The sequence below is a fragment of the Rhinolophus ferrumequinum genome, chromosome 13 (genome assembly GCF_004115265.2).
Source record: "Rhinolophus ferrumequinum isolate MPI-CBG mRhiFer1 chromosome 13, mRhiFer1_v1.p, whole genome shotgun sequence".
In the NCBI taxonomy this organism is placed as follows: Eukaryota; Metazoa; Chordata; class Mammalia; order Chiroptera; family Rhinolophidae; genus Rhinolophus; species Rhinolophus ferrumequinum.
In genome coordinates this window covers 55,295,373-55,318,932 of record NC_046296.1, presented here as the reverse complement: position 1 = coordinate 55,318,932, position 23,560 = coordinate 55,295,373, and the positions used below count along the sequence as shown (strand labels likewise).

General features: G+C 35.1%; 1 protein-coding gene across 7 annotated transcripts in view; it reads left to right on the top strand.

The window, feature by feature from the left end:
- NCOA1 (nuclear receptor coactivator 1) overlaps positions 1 to 23,560 on the top strand; it is a 209,816-nt gene that overhangs the window by 108,544 nt on the left and 77,712 nt on the right. For 6 of the 7 annotated variants that reach the window (XM_033124418.1, XM_033124416.1, XM_033124419.1 and 3 more), the window contains 2 exons: positions 7,363 to 7,516; positions 19,079 to 19,184. In XM_033124418.1, coding sequence (XP_032980309.1) covers positions 19,096 to 19,184 — 89 coding nt within the window. In that variant the 5' untranslated portion in view covers positions 7,363 to 7,516; positions 19,079 to 19,095. Of the gene's footprint in view, positions 1 to 7,362; positions 7,517 to 19,078; positions 19,185 to 23,560 lie in introns of those variants that run through there. The other variant, XM_033124422.1, reaches the window with a different exon arrangement.

Genomic DNA, 23,560 nt, shown 5'->3' with positions numbered 1-23,560 from the left:
TAGTAGAGACGGATTTAGCACTTGTACTACTTTCAGCTTTCTTTCCTCCCTGTGTCCTCACTTCCAAACTTATGCCTGATCCCTTATATAATAATCTAGGACGCCCCACCCCCATGCCATTGATACTGCTCTTGGATTTGTTTAGAAAGATTTGTAACATCCTTTGATCAGTTTAATGATCTTTATTCACTTTGAGCTTTTAACTACATTAATATTGTTCAATTAGAACAGATTCGTTAATTCCGCAAATTAACCTTTTAAAATGTTGTGTACCTACTCTGTGCCAGTAAAAAAACATTCATCTGGAAACTTACCGTCTAGTGAGGCAGATAGGCAATAAATACATAATCACACAAACAAATGTGTAAATAAAAATTGTGGAAAATGCTAAAAAGAGAAAATAGGAAGTGCTATGAAAGTATCATGGAGGGCTGATTTAGATTACTGGGGTAAGAGAAGTAGAATTTTAGCTAAAGCTTAAACAACGAATAGGAATTGGGCAAGGGAAGAAGATAGGAGGGATTATTCACAGCAGAGGAGATACTATAGTGAAGGATTGGGAGTGGGGGAAAAAAGGATTAGGGAATAAGGAGGAACCGAGGAAAGACCCGTGTGGCTAAAACATAGTATGCCATGGGGAGAGTGGCCATGTCCTGAGTTTTGGATTTTGTTATCAATGAGATAAAAACACATGGAAGGTTATAAACAGGAATAGGGTATTGGATTTATATATCTGTAGATTGATGATTTATTTTTGAAATAGACTAGGTAGGGCCTGATGATTGCATATATAGGTTGTGAGAGTGGAAAAGATTTCGAGTGTGATATCTGGAGTAGCAGCAATTGGGTGGGATAAAGGTGTGCCCCCCCCTTTTTTTTAATAGGGAAGAGTCAAGGAAAAGGAAAATAGAGTTTAGATTGGAGCTCCTTAGTAACAGGCAAATACTTGCAGGTGTGGAACTTAGAATAGAGCATAAAAATAGTAGGAGCATTCTTTTGAGAATAACTTGTCTCCAAAATAGATGTGTTTATACTACATCTAGAATTAGTAGTATTGTGTTTATCTCTTTAATGTAAATGTAATGGTGGGTGTAGAGTCATTAATATTTTAAATTTAGCAGTTGATAACACAGGCAGTTAAACACACAATTTTGGTTTCAAGGTTATAACCTGCCTTTTACTAAAGGAGAGCAAGAAATAGAAATTGATACAACAAAGTACTCAGGATTGACTTCATACTATATTTCTTAAAATTTAATTTTATCTTTAAAACTTAGAATTTAATCATCAGTATCTCCCTAGAACGAATGAAAATTCAAAACAAAAAGCCATGTCAAGGTACATAAAATTTCATAAATATGTATTACTGAAACGAATAATTAAAGAAACGCATGGCAAGTCTGTCAAAAACTAAGGGAAAACATGATGGCTGTCATCATTAATTAGAAAGGCGGCTGACAAGTACATGAGATGTTAAACTAGTTGACTATGGTCTATTTATTTATCAGACACCTAACAGTGTTTACTGTGTGCCAGGCACTATTTTAAATTACTTTAAAATATTAAACGTTTACTCTCCTAACAACTCTTGAGTAGATACAAAAGTTGTACCTGCTTTTTTTATCTACTTTTCATACTCATACATAAGGGAACAAAGGCATGGAGAGGTAAAGGGCAGAAAGTTAGTAATGAGGGAGTTGGGCTCCAGAATCTGTACTTCTGGTCATAATGTTATATAGTACCTCAGTTGTAAGAAGGAAATGTGGTCATCTGTAGGCAGACATAGTAGCTAAAGCTCAGTTAATTTATTTCACTGGTGTGAGGTTTCATTGTATCAATATACTAGTTTTACTGATCGATTCTATTATTGATAGGCTTTTGGGTTGTTCCCATTTTTTGCTCTTACAAATATTGTTAGCGCAAACATTTTTCTTCGTATCTCTTATTGTACATGTGCATGAAGAATTTGTTTGGGTTCATGGTTTTCTTTAATGCTGGACCACTGGTAGAATCTTGCCATTTACCAAGATTTATTTCCCAGCTAGAGCCGCCTTGCAGTTCTTGCTCTTACCATGGAGCAAGTTTCATATCTTTCTAACATAATAGAATTTTGTCTTCTAACAACACTGGTGAATATACCCAGGTTCTTTTAAAACACCCAAAATGTTGTGTAAAGAATGTTTTTTCTGTAGAGAGATTGCAAGGTTTTCATAAAAGCATTGTATAATCATAAGAACAATGAAATCAGCCTTCTAAAAATTAAAGATTAAAAAGAAAAAATAAGTAAATTTTGGCATTCTATTAAAAAAATAAACAATTTTATTTATTTATTTTTATTCCTCCCCCCTCCCTCCGTCTTCCGCCTCCCTCTCTCCACTCTGGTTCAAGCCGTTGTTTCTCAGTCTTGTTGTGTAGGACACAGCTCCCTGGCCCATGCTGGTATTATTAGCCTTGCCCCCCACCCACACCCATCACTGAGGCAGTCTGGTCGTTGGTTGGCAACTCTCACAGGCTGCTGGCCGCTCCCAATGGCTGCCGGCCACTCACGCTGGCCGCTCGTGGCAGCACATGGTAGCCACGGCAGCACGCAGCAGCCCACAGCAGCCCACAGCAGCCCACAGCAGCTCTAGGCCCCTCACGCCAACGTATGGCTGCTCACGGCAGCCCAGCTCCAGAGAGAGCTGTTGTTCACAATCTTAGCTGTAGAGGGCGCAGCTCACTGGCCCATGTGGGAATCGAACAAGGCATTAGGAGCGCGGTGCTCCAACCACCTGAGCCACCAGGCCAGCCCCAATTTTATTTTTAAACTCTTGATTTTTTTTTTCTAGGCTTCCTAGTCACAGATAAGGTTAATGAGAAAAAGCAACTACATATGTACTATGGGGAAGTCAAATAAATAAACTTTATACATATTTTAAAGTATTTTTTAATGTTAATATGGATGGCTTGATTTCAAATTTTATTTAAATCATTTTTGTCTTTGATTTGGAGAGCATGATTCTTTGTCATCACTAATGGGAAAGTGGTAACATCTTTCTGTCTTCGTTCTTTCATGAAAATCTTGCAGTCTTTCCCAAGGAAAACTTATTTCTTCACACAATTTTTAAGATGCTTCTTCTTTCTTAAATTTTATTTGGGGGCAAATTAATATGAACTCAGAAGTTACTATAAATCTTACTGAACTCCATGTAACCAAAATAGTTTATGATTGCCATTAGTGTTGATAGTTTATTAGTAACATCAGCAGCATAGTTGGCTTAAGGTGTTAGTCCCAGCACACTGGGAATTTTGGTTAACATTATTCCTTTCTCTCCTCATCAAAAAGTCTATCATAAAGAAGAAAAGTTAGTGTCACGTTATAGTAAAGATAACCTTGCATCTGCACTAATTTTATTAAAATAATTAATGTATAAACATTGTAACTTTAAGTGTTATTAGTAACAAAGTTACTTTCATCACACTTCACAGTTAATGTACCTGGGTGAGAGAATCTACTGCCCTTAGAGGTTTGAGAGTTTCTTTCACTTTCTCACAGAGAAGGAAAAGGACATTAGACTACAGCTTCTTTTGTCATTCATCTCATATGGTGACAGTTGCTAACAGAAGGTGGATTTCTTTTTTCTGCTTTCCCAAAGTCACAATCCATGGTATCAACTCTTGTGTGTGGAAAGGTGTTACCCTAGTCTAAAGTTAGCCCTTTTTCTAAACTTTCATGATTAACTGTTGCCTAGGTCTTACTGCCTATTATTAATTCTGTTTCTGTCATACAATTCTTTATGTAATTTAATAACCTTAATTGACAGTTGGTTCTTGAGAATGTCAAGATGGTGGATTTTTAAATTTCTCAAAAAGAAAAGGTGTTAATAACATACATGAAGCAAAACTTTAAAAAGATTACTAAATAATAGGGAAATTAAAAATAAACAAATAAAATATTACAAATAATAACACACTAGTTAATTCCAGGTAAAGGTGGTAGTTTGAGCACGCATTTAATATTGTTCCCTCCCCAAACCATCATTTAGTTAAACAACAGCAAAAATAAAGTCAACAAGGTTGGGTTTTTGTTTTGTTTTGTTTTTGTTTTTTAAGTCATAAATTAGACATGTAGGAGAATGGGAGAAAACAAAGCAAAATTTTTGAGGCTAGAACACAGCTGGAATAGTGGTAAATAGTGGAAAATAAGTAATGATTAAACCTAAGAAAGCCCAGTTTTAAGTGGACAGAGCTGAGGAGCAAATGAATTTGTACTTGTGAATCTTCAGAGGGCTCTGACACTGGTAGCATTCCACAACTTTGAAAGGGGAGGTGAAGAAGGGCAAGGGACTGAAATAAGGAGGATTGTTTCAAATCTATTTAAGAAACAGATGCCTGCCTCTCCTTCACTCTTTGCCACTGTGCTCTCTGCCACTTGACAGATGGGAGACTTGAAGTGTATTTTCTTGGGTAAAACTGAGTGCCTCTGGGGTAATGGACAGCCGGGCACATTGAAGGTGGAGGGGGGATTAAATGAGCGTTGGGGTTTGGAATGCTGAGAGCCCCTGCTGTCTTCTCCACTATTGGCTTCCCAAACGGAGGCCTTTACCTTCCATGCAGGGAATGGGAAGAATCTTCTGTGAAGAATCTGACCAACCCAAGAAGAAAAACCTAAAGGCAAAGGAACTGTACATAAGTACCTGTACTCTAGTTGGTAAATTTGTTTCTTATAGGGTACGGGTTAACAATTCTGACTACTTTATACATAAACAGGTATTGAACAGATAAGTAAGTAAGAGATAGATATTAACCAAGTATGATGCTCAGTCTCCATAATATTCAGGGACATGCAAATTGAAATGAGATCCCATTTTCATCCGTTAGACTGGTTCAAAAAAACGTCTGATGATAACAAGTGTTGGAAAGAATACAGAGAAAATGGTTTTCTCACATACTGTTAGTGGGAGTGTGAAACAGTCATTTTGGCAAGCATTATGACAAATGGTGAGTAGAATGGAAGAACGCTACAACTCAGAAATTCCACTTCTGGATATTACTATTAGAAATTCTTGCACTTGTGCCTATGAACATAGGAACAAGAAGCCATGTACAAGAACACTCATTGAGGCGTTATTTGTAATAAGTAATGAAAATTTACAGACAACTTAAATACAAGAATGGCTAAGCTGTGGTATATTTACATGTACCTAAGAACGAAGCACACACACACACACATACATACCCACCCCCCAGCAAGGACAATTCCAAAACATAATGCAGGAAATCAGCAAATGCAGAGTATGTGTAGTATACAGTTTAAACATGTGTATTTTGAAACATAAAACATCAGTGTGTATTGTTTATATATATAATATATAAAAAATTGACCAGAAGGATATGTACTAAATTCAAGATGATGGTTATGTCTATCAAAGGAAGGGGGAATGAACAGAGTGAACTCTGTGTGAGTGTGGGGACCTTTGATTTATTGGTAATGCTTCATTTCTTAAAAAAGAAAATAAATATATCAAAATGTTTACTGTTGTTAATTCTGGATCCATAGATAGTTATTTGTACTATTTCTCAATATGGAATTTTAAAATTTTGGCGCTGCACATCCTCCTAACTCCAAAATAACAAAGGAAGAGTGTTTTATAGATTTCCTTTGTACTCTGTGTGTGTTAAGTGCATTAAAGGTGCTCTTCTGTCACGTTGCTTCCTCATCTGATTCTTAAATCAGATTGAATTTAAGAAATAAAATTAAAGGAATTGAGGTGCTGCCATTAGCCAGCACTTGTGCCAGAGTCCAGCATTGGAAGCAGATAATGAAGATGGAGAGGGCTTACCCATGAGGGGAAAATTGGAACTAGTAATGGGAAGCCGCCAGGCTGGCCAAGTAGTCATGGGGGTCTGGTATGAGTTTGCATCGTTCTTATCAGATCTCCTGCTCTGGATTCCTAGGGGAGAGGTGGTAAATTATCTGTGCTATTCAGAGTTCAAAATAGTGAACTCTGAATAGCACAGATAATTACATAATAATTACTGGAGAGATACATTTTAAGAATAATAAGCTTACGGATTTCATATCGTGTTTCCCCGAAAATAAGACCTAGCCGGACAATCAGCTCTAATGCGTCTTTTGGAGCAAAAATTAATATAAAACCCAGTCTTATTTTACTATAAGACTTATAGTAAGACTTATATTTTACTATAAGACTTATTTTACTTATAGTAAAATAAGACTGGGTCTATAATATAATATATGATATAATTAATATAATATAATTAATATAATATAATAAATTAATGTAATGTAATGTAATATAATCGGGTCTTACATTAATATTTGCTCCAAAAGACGCATTAGAGCTGATTGTCCGGCTAGGTCTTATTTTCGGGGAAACACGGTAATAACAATCAAGCATCAGATCATCAGTACTCCTCTTTTTCTTCCTGCTCCGTCATATTCCTCCTGTCTCCTTCGCATCTTTGTATGTCACCTACCTCTGGGTTTCCATATTTTCCCCCTTACTGTACTGCCCTTCTTACCATGATTTCTCCTCCTATCAGCCAGGTTTCTGTCAGCTCTAAAGTACATTCGTAAATGCTTCAAGCCGCTGAGACTATGGCTTCTCCTTTAGGTCTAGCCTCCTAATACATAAGGGGTATATTGGGAAGAGTTCTCTTAAGGGATAAGTCATATAAGTCTTATAAGTCTCATCCAGTATGGTTCCTTTCTTTCAGTGATCAAGTCCCCTGCATTTCTGCCTGCTCTTGGTCACTTTTCAATGTCTTTGAACAGTTATTTTTTCTATTTTGTCCGGGGTTAGTAATTGTCATCTGTGGGCAAGTTAGTCCAATACAAGATAGTTTATCATTACTGGAACCAGAGCTCAACAAATTTCATTTTTAAGTATTATAAAGATAAAAATGTTTGTAAATTTTTTCAATAAAAACGTTGAAGTAAAATATTATAGTAATTTTAATACATAGTGAGGAGTAGTACAGAAACCAAAGAAAGAATTAAATGCAAACTGAAAGCATGAAAAATCAGTAGTTGTAAGAGAAACAAGATAAACATAACAGTGCATCCAGAAAAAAAATTTAAAAGACATATAGATGGGTCTTTCAGAAGATTAAGGGCAGACTGTAATTTGATATTACCTAAGTAGCAGTTTTAAATAGGAATACATGTTTAATCACCAGAAAGGACTTTCTGCTGTAAAATCAGATCTTTATCTATTATCTTTGGAAATATTTTTCCATTTGGCTTTAAAAGTTGTATTTTCTTTCTTTATCTTTATCATTTCTGACCTTTATCATTTCTTAGACAATAACAATCTAACCTCCCTTCTGCCTTTATTTTTTTTTTCTCCTTTGTTTTAGTTGTTCCCATAATTGGCCTTCAATGTGAGGTGAGAGTGAAAAGACTAGAGCCATCTCTGGAGAACATCTTTACCCCATTCCCCTGGAAGCCACCCTTCGGAGCACTGACTTGACCCTGTTTTGAGGACTCATTATGAACAAAGAAGTCTCCCAGGTAGGAATTGTAGCTCTGGCTTCAAAGAGCTTTGTCTACAAAAGTACGGGTTACCTGTTGACTCTTATTTTTATGGAAATATGTCTGGATCTGAGAAGTTTCAAGGTTATCATAAAACATGTGCTGGCATTCCTAATTGAAAAGATGAGAAAAGTTTTAGATTACATTTTATAAACAGTTTTAATGAACACTGAAATTAATAAGGCTTCAGTAAGGGAGTGTTGTTAGTACTTTATAACGAGAAAGGGACAAAAAATAGAATAGTGACTGAACTTTGGCTTTGGTGTCTTTTTAACTCATTGTTCAGTGAACGACAAAGTCATGTTTTCTTCATGTCACAGTGAAAACTTTTATCTTTTCTTTTTCATCTTAACATTTATTAAAAACAATTTTAAACTACCAAACAGTTGCAAGATTGGTAGGCTGAACACCTCTATGCCCATTGCCCAGTTTCACTAGTTGTAAACATTGTTACGTTTGTTCTATCTCTCTATATATTTACTACTTCTCCTCGCCACAATTATGACGATGATGAACAATCATTTGAGAGTAAGTTACAGACATTTATGATCTTTCACTCCTAAATATTCATTTTGTATCTCTTACTTAACCACAGCATAATAACCACATTTAGGATACTTAGTATTTCATATTATTATCTAATATATTGTCCTTATTAAAATTGTATCAGTTCTCTGATCCAGAATCACATATTGCAGAATTGTCACATCTCTCTGATTCCTTTAACCTGGAATAGTTTATCAGCTTTTGTCTTCCGTGATATCGACATTTTGGAAGATGGCACTCATTTTGAGCTTATCTGTTTCCATTTTTGTTCCTTTCTGAAGAGTTTATGATATGGGATTTTGGAGATTCATGAATCTGTTACTGAGAACCTTATCTGGAGAACAAAACCTGTAAAGATTTTGGCGGGGACAAAGTTTGCTAAAACATAGTGGGAGCCCAAAATTCCAGAAGGTAGATTCCTAAAAATGAGTTGGATGTTATTTATTGAAAAGAACTTTATATGTGTGTGTGTATGTATATATATAATTTTAGAATCTGAAATTTATACATTTTTGGACAAAAATTAGGGTTTGTAAAGGCAGAACTTTTGATTTTGAAGGAATAGCACATTTACATTTTAAGGTGATTCACATCTTATAGGAAATAATTGGTTTTATTTATAATGACCATAGAAGATAAATTAGGATTAGCTATATGTTCAATTTTATTTATTTCTGTGATGTTTGGACCAAGAATTGAAAAAGATACTCCGTGTGTTTGAGAGCCTTATAAATACCACCCAGAATTTTTAGATGTGGTATAAATTAGTGTCAGCTTTTCTTGGAGACACCTAATGAGGAAGCATTTTAGTGTAGAGGCAAAAGCAAAAATTGGGAATCTAGTTAGCTTTTCCACTCATCAGTTACATGACTGTAGGTTAGTTATATAAGTTAAAGCGTAGCCAGATTCTGGAACCAAATGACCTAAGAATGATTTTTACCTCTGTCACTTATGATGTTGAGCAGATTAAGTAACCCTTCCATGTCTCAGTTTCCTCATCTCTAAAATGGATTATAATGCTGCCTGTCTCATATTTTATGAGTGAATGAATTAGTAAAGTTTATGAGTAAATATAAGTTAGATGCTTAGAACAGTGGTTGGCACATAGCAAATCTATACAAGTGTGAGTCATGAGCATCAGACCATAGTTTCCTTTTTAGTCCAATAAAACTGTTGCAGTCAGTCCGTGATTCTGTGAAGTGGAGGTAGTACTAACACATACTTCATAGAGCAGTTGCGAAGCATAAATGAGTTAATACATAAAAAACATATGCACTCAAATATACAGAGGGTGCCAAAAAAATGTATACACATTTTAAGAAAGGAAAAAACTGTATTAAAATTGTAATACTCAATATATAACAATAACAAAGGATGACTACAAGTCATCTGTGTATATTTTTTGGCATCCCCGGTATATCATTTCATTGTCATATCCTTTAATCAAGTGCATATTAATGAGCTTACATTTTTTTATGAACCTTTTTATTATTTTCTTCTCAAATTCTTTTTTACTACTGACTTTATACTGCAAAAGTGGAAACAGGCTAGATAAATTGGGGCAATAAAGATTATATGTAGATCTGTATTGTAATTTTATGCATGCCCTTTCCCCTTCAGTTGGAAGGATGATCCTGAAATTAAGTGGAGGTTCACCTGACCTGGTAATTTTCTAGTCCTCTCAAAATCCAATTCCATTGTTTTGTCAAATTATTTTGACCCATGTAGCTCTATCACTTTGGTACTTCTGTTACCGTATAATATTAAAGATCAAATTTTAGTATATTTATTTTTCTTTTCTTGGTTTATATGTGGCCATTTAATCATACTGTATAATGAACCGAGTTTCTGAAATATTTCAGGGAAATTGAACAGCTTCTGTTCAATTATTTTAAACATTGGAGTAATTTTATATAATAAGTGTGATTATTTGGTTTTGGATAATCATCTAATGCTGGTCTTCATTCTCTCCAGACCCCAACTTCTAGCTGTTTTCTGCTCATTGGTTATCTGAATCTGTGAAAGAGGGTGGAGTTGGTGGAAAGAGACACACATTGAAATTTTTAATCACTTAATTTTGTGTCTGGTCATAATTTTTTAAAGGCTTTTTATCTCTTTGCTAGACTCTTATAAACTGTCTTCCTGTGCACATGCAAGTAAACATGAAATACTTATTTTGTTGTTTACAGTTAAAGACTGCTGTAGTCAGGAAGACTAATTTTAATCTTTTTCTTTTTAAGAAATTCCAACATGTTTTTCACAAGTTAGAAAAATGTAGAAGTGATTTTTGGAGGACTTATACAGTGTATCTACAATTACCCAATGTCCTTTTCAGATAACTGGAATCATCTAATAATTTTAACAGATTTACAAGGAAATGTTGAGGGTATTTTTGCCAAATTGTTTTAATAAAATACCTGTCACAAATATGTATTTTATATGCTGACTATTTCTCCTCAGTTACAAATTCATACCAATAGCAGGGAGTATTTCACAAGGCAAATGCATATAGGTTCATTTTTTATATTAAAAATTTCAATGGTCAGTAATTTTGTGACAGCAAGCATTGTACGGTGTCAGATGGTTGCTGGACTTAACAGTGATCACTTCTTTTAGGTATATAAAGTTTGAATAATTATGGTGTACCCCTGAAACTAATACAGTATGTTAACTGTATTTTTAATAAAATCTTTTTTTAATGAAAAAAGATTTCAAATAAAGTTAATGTGAGGAATTTAAGATAATTAGTTTTAAAACTAATTTGTTTTTCCTCTTCTTCCTATATATTTGTCAATAGAAAACAAAAAATAAGCCTTCACTCTTTTTCCAAAGTTATTCTTCCCATTTAGAAAAAATCAGTGTAAAGAAAGAAAGCATTATCTTTTAATCTGTAGAATAAACTTTTAGTGGTAGACGTACATTTATTAAATGCATTGTTTCAAACACTACATACTTTTAGAAGTTAAATTACCAAATCCTTGATAATGTCTTTGTTTGCATAATAAATTTAAAAGACTTTGCACAGGATATTCTTTTACAAGCAACACTTCAAGAAAAATTTGATTTTGTAGGATTGATGAAATAAGAGAAAGTGATTTCTTTATTTGCAAGAGTTCATTGCTTTAAATCTCTTCTTTGCCTTTGTTTTCTATGCTTGGCCATAATGGTTAAGATACTGGCCGAGGCGTATGAGAATAGGGGCTCTTTTTGGGCTCGGGATAGTCGCCTTCTGAATTTTGGTCCCATGCTTTGTGGGTTCAAAGGGAATTCTTGTTTCCAGATGTTTAAAGAAATCCTTGTTCAGTCATTAGCTTGAAAATGTCTGTTTTTTAACAAAAAATTAGGAGACATGCGGAAACAAAAAAGTATGGCCCATACACAGGAAAAATAGCAATCAATGGAAACTGTTTTTAGGGAAGCCGAGGCATTGTACTGATTAAACAAAGAAGAAAAAAGTTGAGAAAAGATAAGTTGGACTTCATCAAAATTAAAAACTTTTTTTACCAAAAGGCACTATAAAGAAAGTGAAAAGATAACCCACAAAATAGGAGAAAATATTTCCAAATCATATATCTAATAGGGGTCTAGTACCCAAAAATAAAGAACTCTAATGACTCAACAACAACAACAAAAAGACAAATAACCCAAGTAAAAAAAAAAATAGGCAAGGACCTGAATAGACATTTCTCCAAAGAAGATATTATACAAATGGCCAATATGTACATGAAAAGATTCTCAATGTCACTAGTGATTAGGAAATGTAAATCAAAATCATAATGAAATATCATTTCACACCTACTAGGGTGGCTAAAATGAAAATAAAATTGCAAATAACTTTGGGTGAGGATGTAGAGAAATTGGAAAGCTTGTACATTGCTGGTGAGAATTTAAGATGGTACAGCCACTATGGAAAAGAGTTAGGCAGTTCCTCAAAAAGTTGGAGAGTTATAATATGACCAAGTAGTTCCAGTCCTAGGGATATACTTAAGAGAACTGAAACATGTTCACACAAAAATTTGCTCATAAAGGTTCACAGCAGTGTTAGTAATAAATAGCCCCCAAATGGGAAAAAACCCAGGTGAGCTTCAACTGATGAATAGATAAACAAAATATGGTATATCCAAACAATGGAAATTTATTTAACCATAAAAAGGGCACTAAAAATCCTAAAATCCCCATCCTTTCTTACCATATGAGAAAGATTTCAATTGTCATTGAAATGAAATGACAACATTGAAAACATATTTTAGAAAACTATATTGTCTGAGGACTCCAGCTTGAGAAATATTTCTTTATGGCGGTTACCCAATGCAGGAGCTCTTTTTCATGATTTTACTGCATGATACTTTTCTTACAACTATCAACTTGAGGAGGTTTAGCTCTCAGAGTCTCCCTCTCATCATATCTGTGCTTCTCTGTGCTAATTGCCTGCTAAGCATTTTAAAATACGTTGTAAGAATTATCTATTGACTTTTACTGATTTTTCAAATTATGCAGTTCTCAACTAAATCTGGCAGATAAGTGAAAATTTCTTATGTAGAAATGTATAACTCAACTGAAATACAAAGCACTGACCTATTTCTTCAGCCCCACCTATTTGGTTTAGTCTGGTCCACTTGAACAGAGATAGATGTGGTTTCTAGTTCCTAAAACTGCTCTCTAGAGATTGCATCAGATTGTTTGGGTATAATTTAGCAAGTCTTTCTAAATCAACAAGGGTACTTTTACTTAGAAACTTTACCTCTTTTTCAAAGGTGATATGCAAATTGGTTTCCTGAAACCAACATTTCTTAATGAACGTTATTTAAGTACTTACTGCCAAATATCCAGCCATTCCGCAAATAGAACAGCTATAGTAATAGTTTTCACTCATCAGAGGTTTTGCATCCTACTGCCTGTTTATTGTTTTATAAGTAGAAAACAGTTCATACCAGAATCATATCATCAGCAAATTGTTGGTAGCTATCTCCTAGCTTCTTATCATTGGCTCTTCTTTTGGTAGGCCAGCCTGTGTGGCTGCTCTCCAATTGTTGTGTGAGGTCTCCTCAGCCCCAGAATCTCAGATAAATTTAGCAGATGTCCATCTCCAGCCAGTCGTCGCATGGTAGCAGCACAGTCAGTATGGGGAATCTCCTTTTAAATTACAGATTTAGTTCTTGCTCAGAATTATCCATTCTGGGGCCGGCCTGGTGGCTCAGGTGGTGGGAGTGCCATGCTCCTAACACCAAGGCCATCGGTTCAATTCCAACATGGGCCAGTGAGCTGCGCCCTCTACAGCTAAGATCGTGAACAATGGCTCTCCCTGGAGCTGGGTTGCTGTGGTGGGCGTGAGCTGCTGTGTGCTGCCAGGAGCGGCAGTGGCAGCGTGAGTGGCTGGCAGCCAGCGAGAGCTGCCGTGAGCTGCTGTGAGCAGCCGACCGACGACTGGTGCCGACTGCCTCAACCAGTGGGAGTGCAAGGCTCATCATACCAGCATGGGCCAGGGAGCTGTGTCCTACACAACTAGACTGAGAAACAACGGCTTGAATCGGAGTTGGGGGGAGGCGGAAGAAGGGGGAAAAAATTATCCATTCTGTGAGATTGTATTATTTATGTTTATAGTTATATACCTGTAACATGTCTTTGTGTCTCTACAGTACTATGAAATAATGTAGGAGGTTTCTCCAAAATATTAGATAATTTACCTTTTCAAAATTTGAAGAGGTGTTCTCCAATTTCTAGACCAAGAAGGTCATTTTTCTCCCCAGTGAAACGGGAACAAGGATTTCAAGAAAGCTCAATTTCTCAATTATAGGAAAGAATTCCAAAGCATTATGAAAGATTCACAAAAGATTTTAACCATAAAAAATCTTAAATATCCTTTAAAAATTATAAATATTGTATTAGTGGAACAACTTAATCACTTCTAATTCATCACCTATTTTAGCTTCTCTATCTTGTAAGCATCATGTTAGATATTGGATGTACAGTAAAAAGATCTAGTAACTGGCTTTGAGTTCACAATCTAGAAAGGGAGAGAAACAACAGAATTATAATTCACAGCATATTATAGTAAGAAATAGATACCCAGGAGTATTTTGAGAGTCAGTAGAATTCCAGATGGGTAAATTCTCAGATGGGTATGACCTAACCATTTTGGAGGCAGAGGAGGTGGGCAGCTAAGAAAACAAGAGGTGGCCCCTGAGCATGAGGTAGGAGTTAGCTAACTCTTTCCTTTTGGATTTTAGCAAACGTCTTAGCTTTCATTTTCTTCCCTGTTCATCATTTTCTTCTCTCCTTTGTTTCTACTTTTGTTGAAACATTTAGCGTTGATGCTTTTTCACTATTACAAATTTATTGCATAATTCCACTTTTTCTATTAATAAATTTAAAAATAATTCCACTTTATTTCTATGTAAAAATAGAATTGAGTGACTTCTTTACTTGTGATGTTTGGTTAACCTCATTTATGCTTCTGTGGATCTCCATCGGAAAAGAAGGTAGTAGTCTTATTAATTACAGTAATATATCACTTAGCTGATTATTCTTGTTTTGTGTCTGGTTTCAGAGTGGATTCTAACAAGACCGTGTTGGGTCTTTCGACCTCTTTTTGTTGTGATGGTTGTTTTTGCCCAGTCTGGTGTATTTATCTTTGCATTGAGGCTGTCCACCTTCAATTGTAATTATTTTCCTGATATAGGTCCTTCCTCTGTCTCTTGACAGGAGGTTTAACAAATGTTTTTTTATGATGACATTAATCCATAATGCAGCTCATCTCATTTATTTATCATTAATAGAAATCTGGAACTTAAAAGTCCATCATGTTTATGCATTTTGAGTTTGAGGTGACAGTGGGATATCCAAATGTCAATTTAGCAGTTGGAGATTTAGATACCAAATTACCGAGATGAGAAAGATTGTACTTATCCTTCACAGAGAACGTCTTAGAATGAAAATCAGAACTTGTCATTCTTTGCTCCTTCTTAACCCTCCAACGATTGCCTAATTCAGAGTAAAGCTACAGTCCCTAAAATGGCTTTCAAGGCCTTACATGATGCAGCCTCACGTTATCTCTCGGATTTCATCTCCTACTCCCGCACTCCCTTGTTCTAGCCACACTGATCTCTTTCCTGTTTCTCAAAAAGCATAGTGACATTCTGGCCTTAAGGCCTTACCTCTTACCCCAGATGTTTGCTCTCCTTCGCCTACTTCGAGGCTTTGATCTTATCTCACCTTCTCAGTGAGATTTTTCCAAACTACCTACCGTGTTTCCCCGAAAATAAAACCTAGCCGGACAATCAGCTCTAATGCGTCTTTTGCAGCAAAAATTAATGTAAGACCCGGCATTATATTATATTATATTATATTATATTATACCTGGTATTATATTATATTATGTTATATTACATTATACCTGCTATTTTATTATATTATATTGTATTGTATTATATTATATTATACCTGGTCTTATATTATAGTAAAGTAAGATCGAGTCTTATATTAATTTTTGCTCCAAAAGATGCATTAGAGTTGATTGTCTGGCTAGGTCTTATTTTTGGGGAAACATGGTACGTCACATGGCTGCCCCTGTCCTTCCATACACCTAAGCCTTTATTGTTGCCTCATTTTTCTCCATAGCACTTATCACCTTTTAATATACTCTTTGACTTTTTATTAATAATTTTATTTATTGTCTCTTTCCCTCACAATAGAATGAGGCTCTGTGAGGACAGTGATTTTTGTAAATTTTATTCATAGCTGTATCCCCAGCACCTAGAACAGAGTCTGGCATATAGTAGGAGCTCATTAAATATTTTTTGCTAAGTTAAGTTGAGCTGTCCACATTGAGATCAATTTTAAGTTTTCTGACTACTATTTACCTTTGGTGGAGACATGGGATATTATTTTACCAAGGATATTATTTTTAAAGTCCTTTCCTTGGGGTTGAAACTGAAATTAATATATATAACCTATATGTGTGTGTATAGAGATTATATGTAGTATACAACATATAATCTGTTTACACAGATTATATGTAATATAATTATATGTAATATATAATACATATGTCCTATAAACACTTGATTGGACAGGTGTTTGGTGACTCATTCACCAAATTCTGTAATAGATACACAGTAGATGAGTACTGATACAAACTTTGTATTATGTTAAGGAGGTTGAATGTTGTTCTGTGGGCAGTGAGAATTTAGTGAAGGGTTTTAAGCAAGAGATTGACATGATCAGACTTACATTTTTGATAGCCTGTTCTGGTGGCTCAGGGAGACCATCTGGGAAGCTATTTCAGTAGTCCAGCAAGAGATGATGAGAAAATAGAAGGATGGGATGGATTTTAGAAATATGTAAGAAATAAAAATTGACAAATTTTTGGTATTTGCTTTCAATGGGGGGTATGAAAGAAGACACCAATGTACCAACTAAGAGAAAAAAAATACATGAGAAAGAGATGTTAAGTTCATTTTGGAAAGTTAAAGTTGAAGTGCCTGTGCGACGTCTGTATGGAGGTATCTGGTGAGTTGGATTGTGGGTATGAGACCCAGGAGATTTGGGCTAGAGATGGAGATTTGGAGGTAATCTGTACAGAGATTTTTTTTTGGAACCATGTTGAATGATATCACCCAAAATAATGTATAGTATGGAATAAAAAAGAGGCCTAGAACATTAGAACCATGAAGAATTCTGCCGCCTCCCCACGCCCCCCCCCCCAATTGGGCAAAAATTACTGAGAATAAGGTGAAAAGGAAACCACACTAATTCTAACCCATTAGGCCATGGCTTAAAAATATCAACTCTTCAGAGAAGCCTCAATTGATTCCCCCAATTAAAATTAGGTCTCCTCTGTTATTATTCTCTATGAACCCTATTTTTTCCTTTATAACTTTTATCACAATTTAAAATTACATATTATTTTTGTGTTTTATTTGTTTATGCCTCCCACTTTGCGAGGGCAGGAACCTGTTTTTCTCTTCATTATTTGTTCGGCTCCTAGCACAGTGCCTGATGCATGAAGATGCTTGATTTATTTGTTAAGAAAATGAAGGAAGTGTGGGATTACAGACAACAATGATGGCAATGTTTCCAGAAGGAGACAGTTTCAAATGCTACTCTAAGCAGTCCAGTGAAATAATAATAAGAGTTAGCATGTATTGCGTACTAATGAATGAAGGAATGAAAAGTGTGCATTATATTTATCGATGAAGAGATACGGGATGAGTTATCCACTGAGTGAACCCTGCCCCTCCTTGAGTTCTCTGTCTAAAGGGGAGATAATGACGTAGCCAGCGTTCTTCAGGAATTTACTGTGTGCTCTTTACATGCACTATTTTTTTCAATTCTCACAACAAATCTAAAGCGAAGTAAGTATAGTTATTGCCCCTATGTTACAGATGAGGAATTAGGTTTAAGGAGATTATTATGCACATTGTCCGAGAATAGGTAGGCAGTGGTTAAGCCAGGACTTCACAAGGCCTTTCTGTCTCCAAGGCCCATGCATTTGACCCCCATGCTCCAATAGCGGGATCCGGTAGATTCCTCATCAGCAAAGTGATATTTTGAAAATGACATTTGAGCAGGAATGGTTTTGCTGCTGTTTACAGGACAGATTAGACGTACGAGTGACTGGAATTGGGAAACAGGATAAAAAAGGATCTGCATTAATCTAGAATGAGGTATTTAGTTCCAAACTAGGATCATAACTGTATCTGAGAATGAAGGGGGGACAATCTAAGATCTCTTGTTAATGGAGAATTAACAGGACGTGGATACTATTTGGAAATGAAGAGTAAAAGAGAAGAGTAAAAAATAATTATAAGAGTGCAGTCCTAGGAGTTGGAAATTTTCACGAACTGCACTTCTAATATGGAGAAGTCAGAAATGTGCCTTTTTGGTTCCTTGAAATAATAAATTTATGATTAGAATTTTAAGTATTATTTATACACCGAAAGAAGATATGACAATCTTTGGTATTGAGAAAGTGCTAGAGACAGAGTAAGGTTTAGGACTAGAGAAAAAGGATTTACTCAGACACATTGATTAAAGCCATGTGAGCGATTCTTACAAATCTCAACATTCTTTATAATAAACTTTACCAATGGGCTGCCAACATGTAGTGCTGTAGTTGTTTTAATAGTTTTAGAATTTAAGGAAAAGTTAAAGGTTTTTCCCATTTAACAAGCATAGATGGAGTGGAAGAGAATGGAGAAGTGTGTCATTTGGCCTTGATAAAATCCAAAAGGTAGTAGTAATAAAGAATGAGATCAGGGATCGGATTCTGCGTTTCATTAGGGACTCTACAGAGAATAGTGGTTGATAGGAAAAGATGAGAGGGGATCTTTAAGTGTAATCGCCCGCTGGCACAACATGTGAGAGAGAGACCTGGCCAGAGTGTGCAGAGAAATGACTGTGTTCTCTGGCATTCAGACCGAGATCCTAACATAAGTAAACATTTGATCTTTGTCGCTTAACTACATAAACACAAGGTTAGGAGTATAGAATTCAGTTAGTACAAAATCGAGTCCATTGCTTTAACTTGAATCATATATGTGTTATTTATTTTCCTATGAATATAAAATCCAAACCTTATGAGTGCATGTTTTAAATCCTTTTCAAAGTAGAGTCTAAAATAAATAAATATAAAAAACAATTTCTCTAACTCCCACTTATACGTTCAGTTTTTACATTTACATATCAAAGTGATTTTTTTTCCTCTTTGACAAAATATCGCAGTTTCTCTTCATTCCAACAATATTTTTATGCTAACTGCTGTGATTTCATAAAGGATTATTAATTTGATTTTGTAGATACAGAAAAGAAATAGTATAAACACTAAATAGCTGGGCCTCCTGTGCTTTTGTGTAGACATGAATGCTGTTGTGTTGGCATAATTGTCGATTCATTGAGAGACTGCAGTGTTTACATATTTTCTAACGGGGTGTCCTCCTCCCCTGTGGTAGGTGATTTCTTGAGGGTAGATTTCTTATTGTTGTCCTGTATTTTTAGGTGTGAAGTTTTTCAACATGAGTGGCCTCGGGGACAGTTCATCCGACCCTGCTAACCCAGACTCACATAAGAGAAAAGGATCGCCATGTGACACACTGGCGTCAAGGTAGGAACACTCTTAGTCTATTTCTGGCAGAGCTGCTTTATCATTTTCATGGCCTCTTTAGAGCTGTTTCATCTACTCCAAGTTTACTGGCCTTCTCTGGGTCCCTCACACTCAGCATGTTCTCTTCCTTCCCTAGGGCCCTGCCACATGCCGCTCCCTCTGTCCAGCTTATTCCCTCTGGCTTTCCTTTGGTCAACACCTATGTGTCTTACAGATGCCAGCTTAGTCATTACTTCCTTTAAAGGGAGTCTTCTCTTCCTTCCATAACTGTTATGTGAAATCTCCGTCATTCGTGTATCTCTCACACATATTTTTGTAGTTCGAATCCATAATTTCAAGATTTTAGTATTTTGTGTGATTATTGAATGAACCCTTGGCTTCTCCACTACACGCTAAGCTGCCATTTAGTAAGGACCTTGTCTGTACTTTCTCACCACTTTATCCTTGGTTCCTAGCACAGTGTGTGGCTTATATATAATAAGGGCACGGTAAATATTTGTCAAATGACTAAACAAACATATTATACATCTTTAACTGCTAACTTAGAATATTCTGGTATTAGTGGAACTAGGAAATATGTTAGGATATCAGGATTCTAAAGAATGATTGTTTGTGGAATTAAGTATTTGTATGTTATAAAGCACGTGATCACCTTAAATAGGCTAAAAGAGAATTATGGCTAAGGAGATTCAGAAAGGAACTTAACAGAAGAGTGCCATGGCTCCAAGCTAGAGAAAGAAAAGTGACTATTTCTCTTGCAGTTCAGACTGTTACAGAGAGATGGTAACCCAAGTACTCATAATCAATGCTAGGAGGAATGTCGATGTCAAGATACAATCCAGATTTGTGTTGTCGAACTTAATGTTCTTCTTTATTGACAAAGTCAGTTCCTCTTAAAGGAAAACTTAAGAATAAATAAATAGAATTAATGTCTTTCACATTTAATTTTTTATTTGGGGAAATTTTTTAAATCTCTAAAAGGATAGAGACTAGGAAACTGTATATACCCACCACATATAATTGATAATATATTGCTGTGTTGTTAGTATTCTATTAATGTTTTATCATATTTGAATAGTCTTAAGTAAAACAATTAATGAATAAATTTATTTTTATCTGCAATTAATTCTTCCAATCTCTTGTTAATAATTATATATGTAAGTACCCATCAGCAATATAGAATGTTTATTAAATTTACATATTGTATAATTCTGTATATATTTTTCTACAGTATACTTTTTTCAGCATGGGTCTTGAAATATAAGTATACATAGACTTATTCAGTCCTGTTACCTTTTGATTAATATTGTATTACACAAATGTACCACATTTGAAAAATCCATCTCTCTCCAGATAGACATTCCCTATAAACAACCTATCTGTTACAAATTTTTGTTCTTACAGCCAGCACTACTGCAAACATCCTCCTCATACACACTCCCTATTTTATACATAAGAGTTTCTTTAGGATCTGTGCACATTTTTATGTTAACTAGGTAATTACCACATTGTTCTTCAAATGACAAGTTTTGTGAGTTCCTTTTTTCTTCACATCCTTACCCACACTATTTTCTCCTCACTTGAACTTTTTGCCAGTCTGATGGTTTGGGGTTATAGTTTTAAGTACATTTTCCTGATAACTAGATAGATGGATTATAATTTTTGTTTTTATTGTCCGTTATGTTTTTCTCTTCTATGAATTTCCTGGTTGTGTCTTCTGCCCATGTTCCTGCTAGGTTGTCTGTCCTTTTCCTTTTCATTTATAAGAGTTATTTTTAATTTTCTGGTTAATACTCTTTTTTTGCTTGTGTTTGATGCAAATAACTTCTCCCAGTCTGTTTAACTCTATTTATGATGTCTGCTGACACATCTTAGAAACTCAGGTTTTCATGTGTCAAGCTTTTGAAGAGGTCTTGTTTAAGAAATTTTTCATCTACTTCAAAGCCTTTAATGCAGTTTTATGTATTTTTTCCTAATACACATTGAGAGTTTGAATTAATCTGGAGTTTATTTTTGTGTATGATATAATGTAGGCACCTGATTTTTTTCCCACGTGGAATATCAGTGGTTATGATCCTATCCTTTCCTTGTTTCCATGCTGTTACCTTTACCATAGACCAAGTCCCTGTGTAATGGGGATCTGGTTCTGAGCTTTCATAAGACAGTCGCCTTGATGTGGGGTGATACGGCAAGTCACACTTGTTATTTTTCAAATTGTTTTCCCTATTCTTGACCCTTTACTCTTCCATATAGATTTTAGAGTCCGTTTTTCAAGTTTCCTCTGAAAAAAATCCTGCTGGGATTGGGATTAGAATTTCATTTTTTTAGAGATGAAATTAGGAAGAGTTGACATTTTTATTTTCTCGATTCTAGATTGTAGAGTGTTCTTATTTTATGGAAATAAAGGCTTTTCATTTATTCAAGTCTTCACTGTTCTTCAATAATAGCTTACAATTTTCCCCATGCTTGCCTAGCCCATCTTTAGTTAGATACATTCCAGGGTACCATAGAATTTTTACTGTTTTTAGAAATTTTTGTCCATTGCATTTTCTAACAGGCAGTTATTAATGTATAGGAATGCTAATGATTTAGAAGTATTGGTCTCATATCCATCCATTGTTCTAAACTTCCTTATTTATTTTAATGGTTTATATGTAGGTCTTTTCTGATTTATTTTTGTGTGTGTGTGTGTACATAATCACATCACAAATATCAGAATTTATATTTTTTCTCTTAGATGTCTTAGAGATAGTTATCTTTGTATGTTTGCTTTAAAAATATTTGAAAACATCTTCTTCAGGTTGATAAGTATGGGCTTCAGTTTTTAAAAAGTGACATTTTTGATATGGTAAACTGAAAATTTGTGATTTTGAAACCGGTTGAGTTTATGCATGAACGACCTTGTAGTGTTTCTTTTGGTTTTTTTATTGTATGCTGTCTCCCCAAACAGATTGTGAACTCATTAATTATAAGGAGCATATGTTAGACCTCAGGGTATTGCCAGCCTTGTGTCCAGAAGCCCTGGATAGGAGAGTTTCTCAGTAATTGTTTGTTGGGGCAAGATGCCTTGTATCTGCTTCCTGTTACCTCTTCTCCATTCCTTAACTGTTCTCAGAGAATGAGGATTAAAATGCTAATGTTAAAATGGTGCGTAGCTGTGCCTTATACTTGTTTAACGTTTCCAGTTCAAATCAACAGGTGCTTAGTAAATGCCTGCTGTTCAACCAGCACCATGTGCGTGATGTTATAAGGATATAAGTGAAGTGAGACGTGTTTTCCATCTTTAAGAAGCTTACAAATCTTTCGTGCTATTCATTCTTCTTAAACCCTTCTCAGCTCTCCCTTGCCCTGAAAATAAATAATCATAATCATAGTAGATAACATTTGTAGTAGTAGTGATGATAGTAGATAACGTTTATTGAGCTGATAGTATATGAGTATACAAGTCTAAGAGTATGCCAGGAACTCTTGCCAAGCATTTTGCATGTATCATCTTCTTGATCCTCACAAAACCCAAAGAGGTAATTAATGTCATTATCCCTGTTTTACAGATACGGAAATTAAAGCTTAGAGAAGTTAAATTGTTGTTAAGTAGCTCATCCAGGGTTACATAACTAGTAACTGATAGGAAGTTTGAATTTGTGCTTTTAAGCAATGTATCATGCTCTGTATCATGGCATGAAAGAGTCCTTGTGATCTGGCCAGGATCTCATCTCCTGCCCTTGTATTTCTTATCATCTGTAGTTCATCCATACTAACTACTTACAGGTTCTTTAACTTGACATTTTCACTCTCACTTTTACCTTTGAAAGAGGATTTTTTTCTTTCTTTCAGGAAACCAATCTCTCCCAACCACTAAATTTAGACATCTTATTCTCTAGGCCTAGGGGCCATCTCTGTGTGCTTCTATAGTATTACAATGTTGTCATATAGTATGATAATGGCCTGTTTCCTTTTCCATTTTCCTGCTAATTGGGGGTTAAGTCTAATTTACTCCTGGATCCCCAGGACACAGTACATGGTTGTCTGGCACATAATGACTATAGAAGCATTTGTTGAAAAACTAACAAGTTGGAGAAAAAAAGATACATAAGCAGTTAACTGATAGAAGTATTAACTATGCAATATAAATGGAAATAAAGTGGGTTAGTGAGAGGAGAAATGTAGGTGGCCCAAAGTAATAAAGAAAGCCTTTAAAATAAGGTAGAATTTTTTTCCATTAAGGTAGAATTTTTTTGTCATTTCCACCTCTTCTTCAGTTTTGACTTTATTTGAATATATCTGCTCTCATTTTCCATCCTTGCTTATTAGTTATTTCATTTCATGGTGATTTTCCTAGTCTCATTCTTAAGTCATTTTGTAGACACTTCACCATT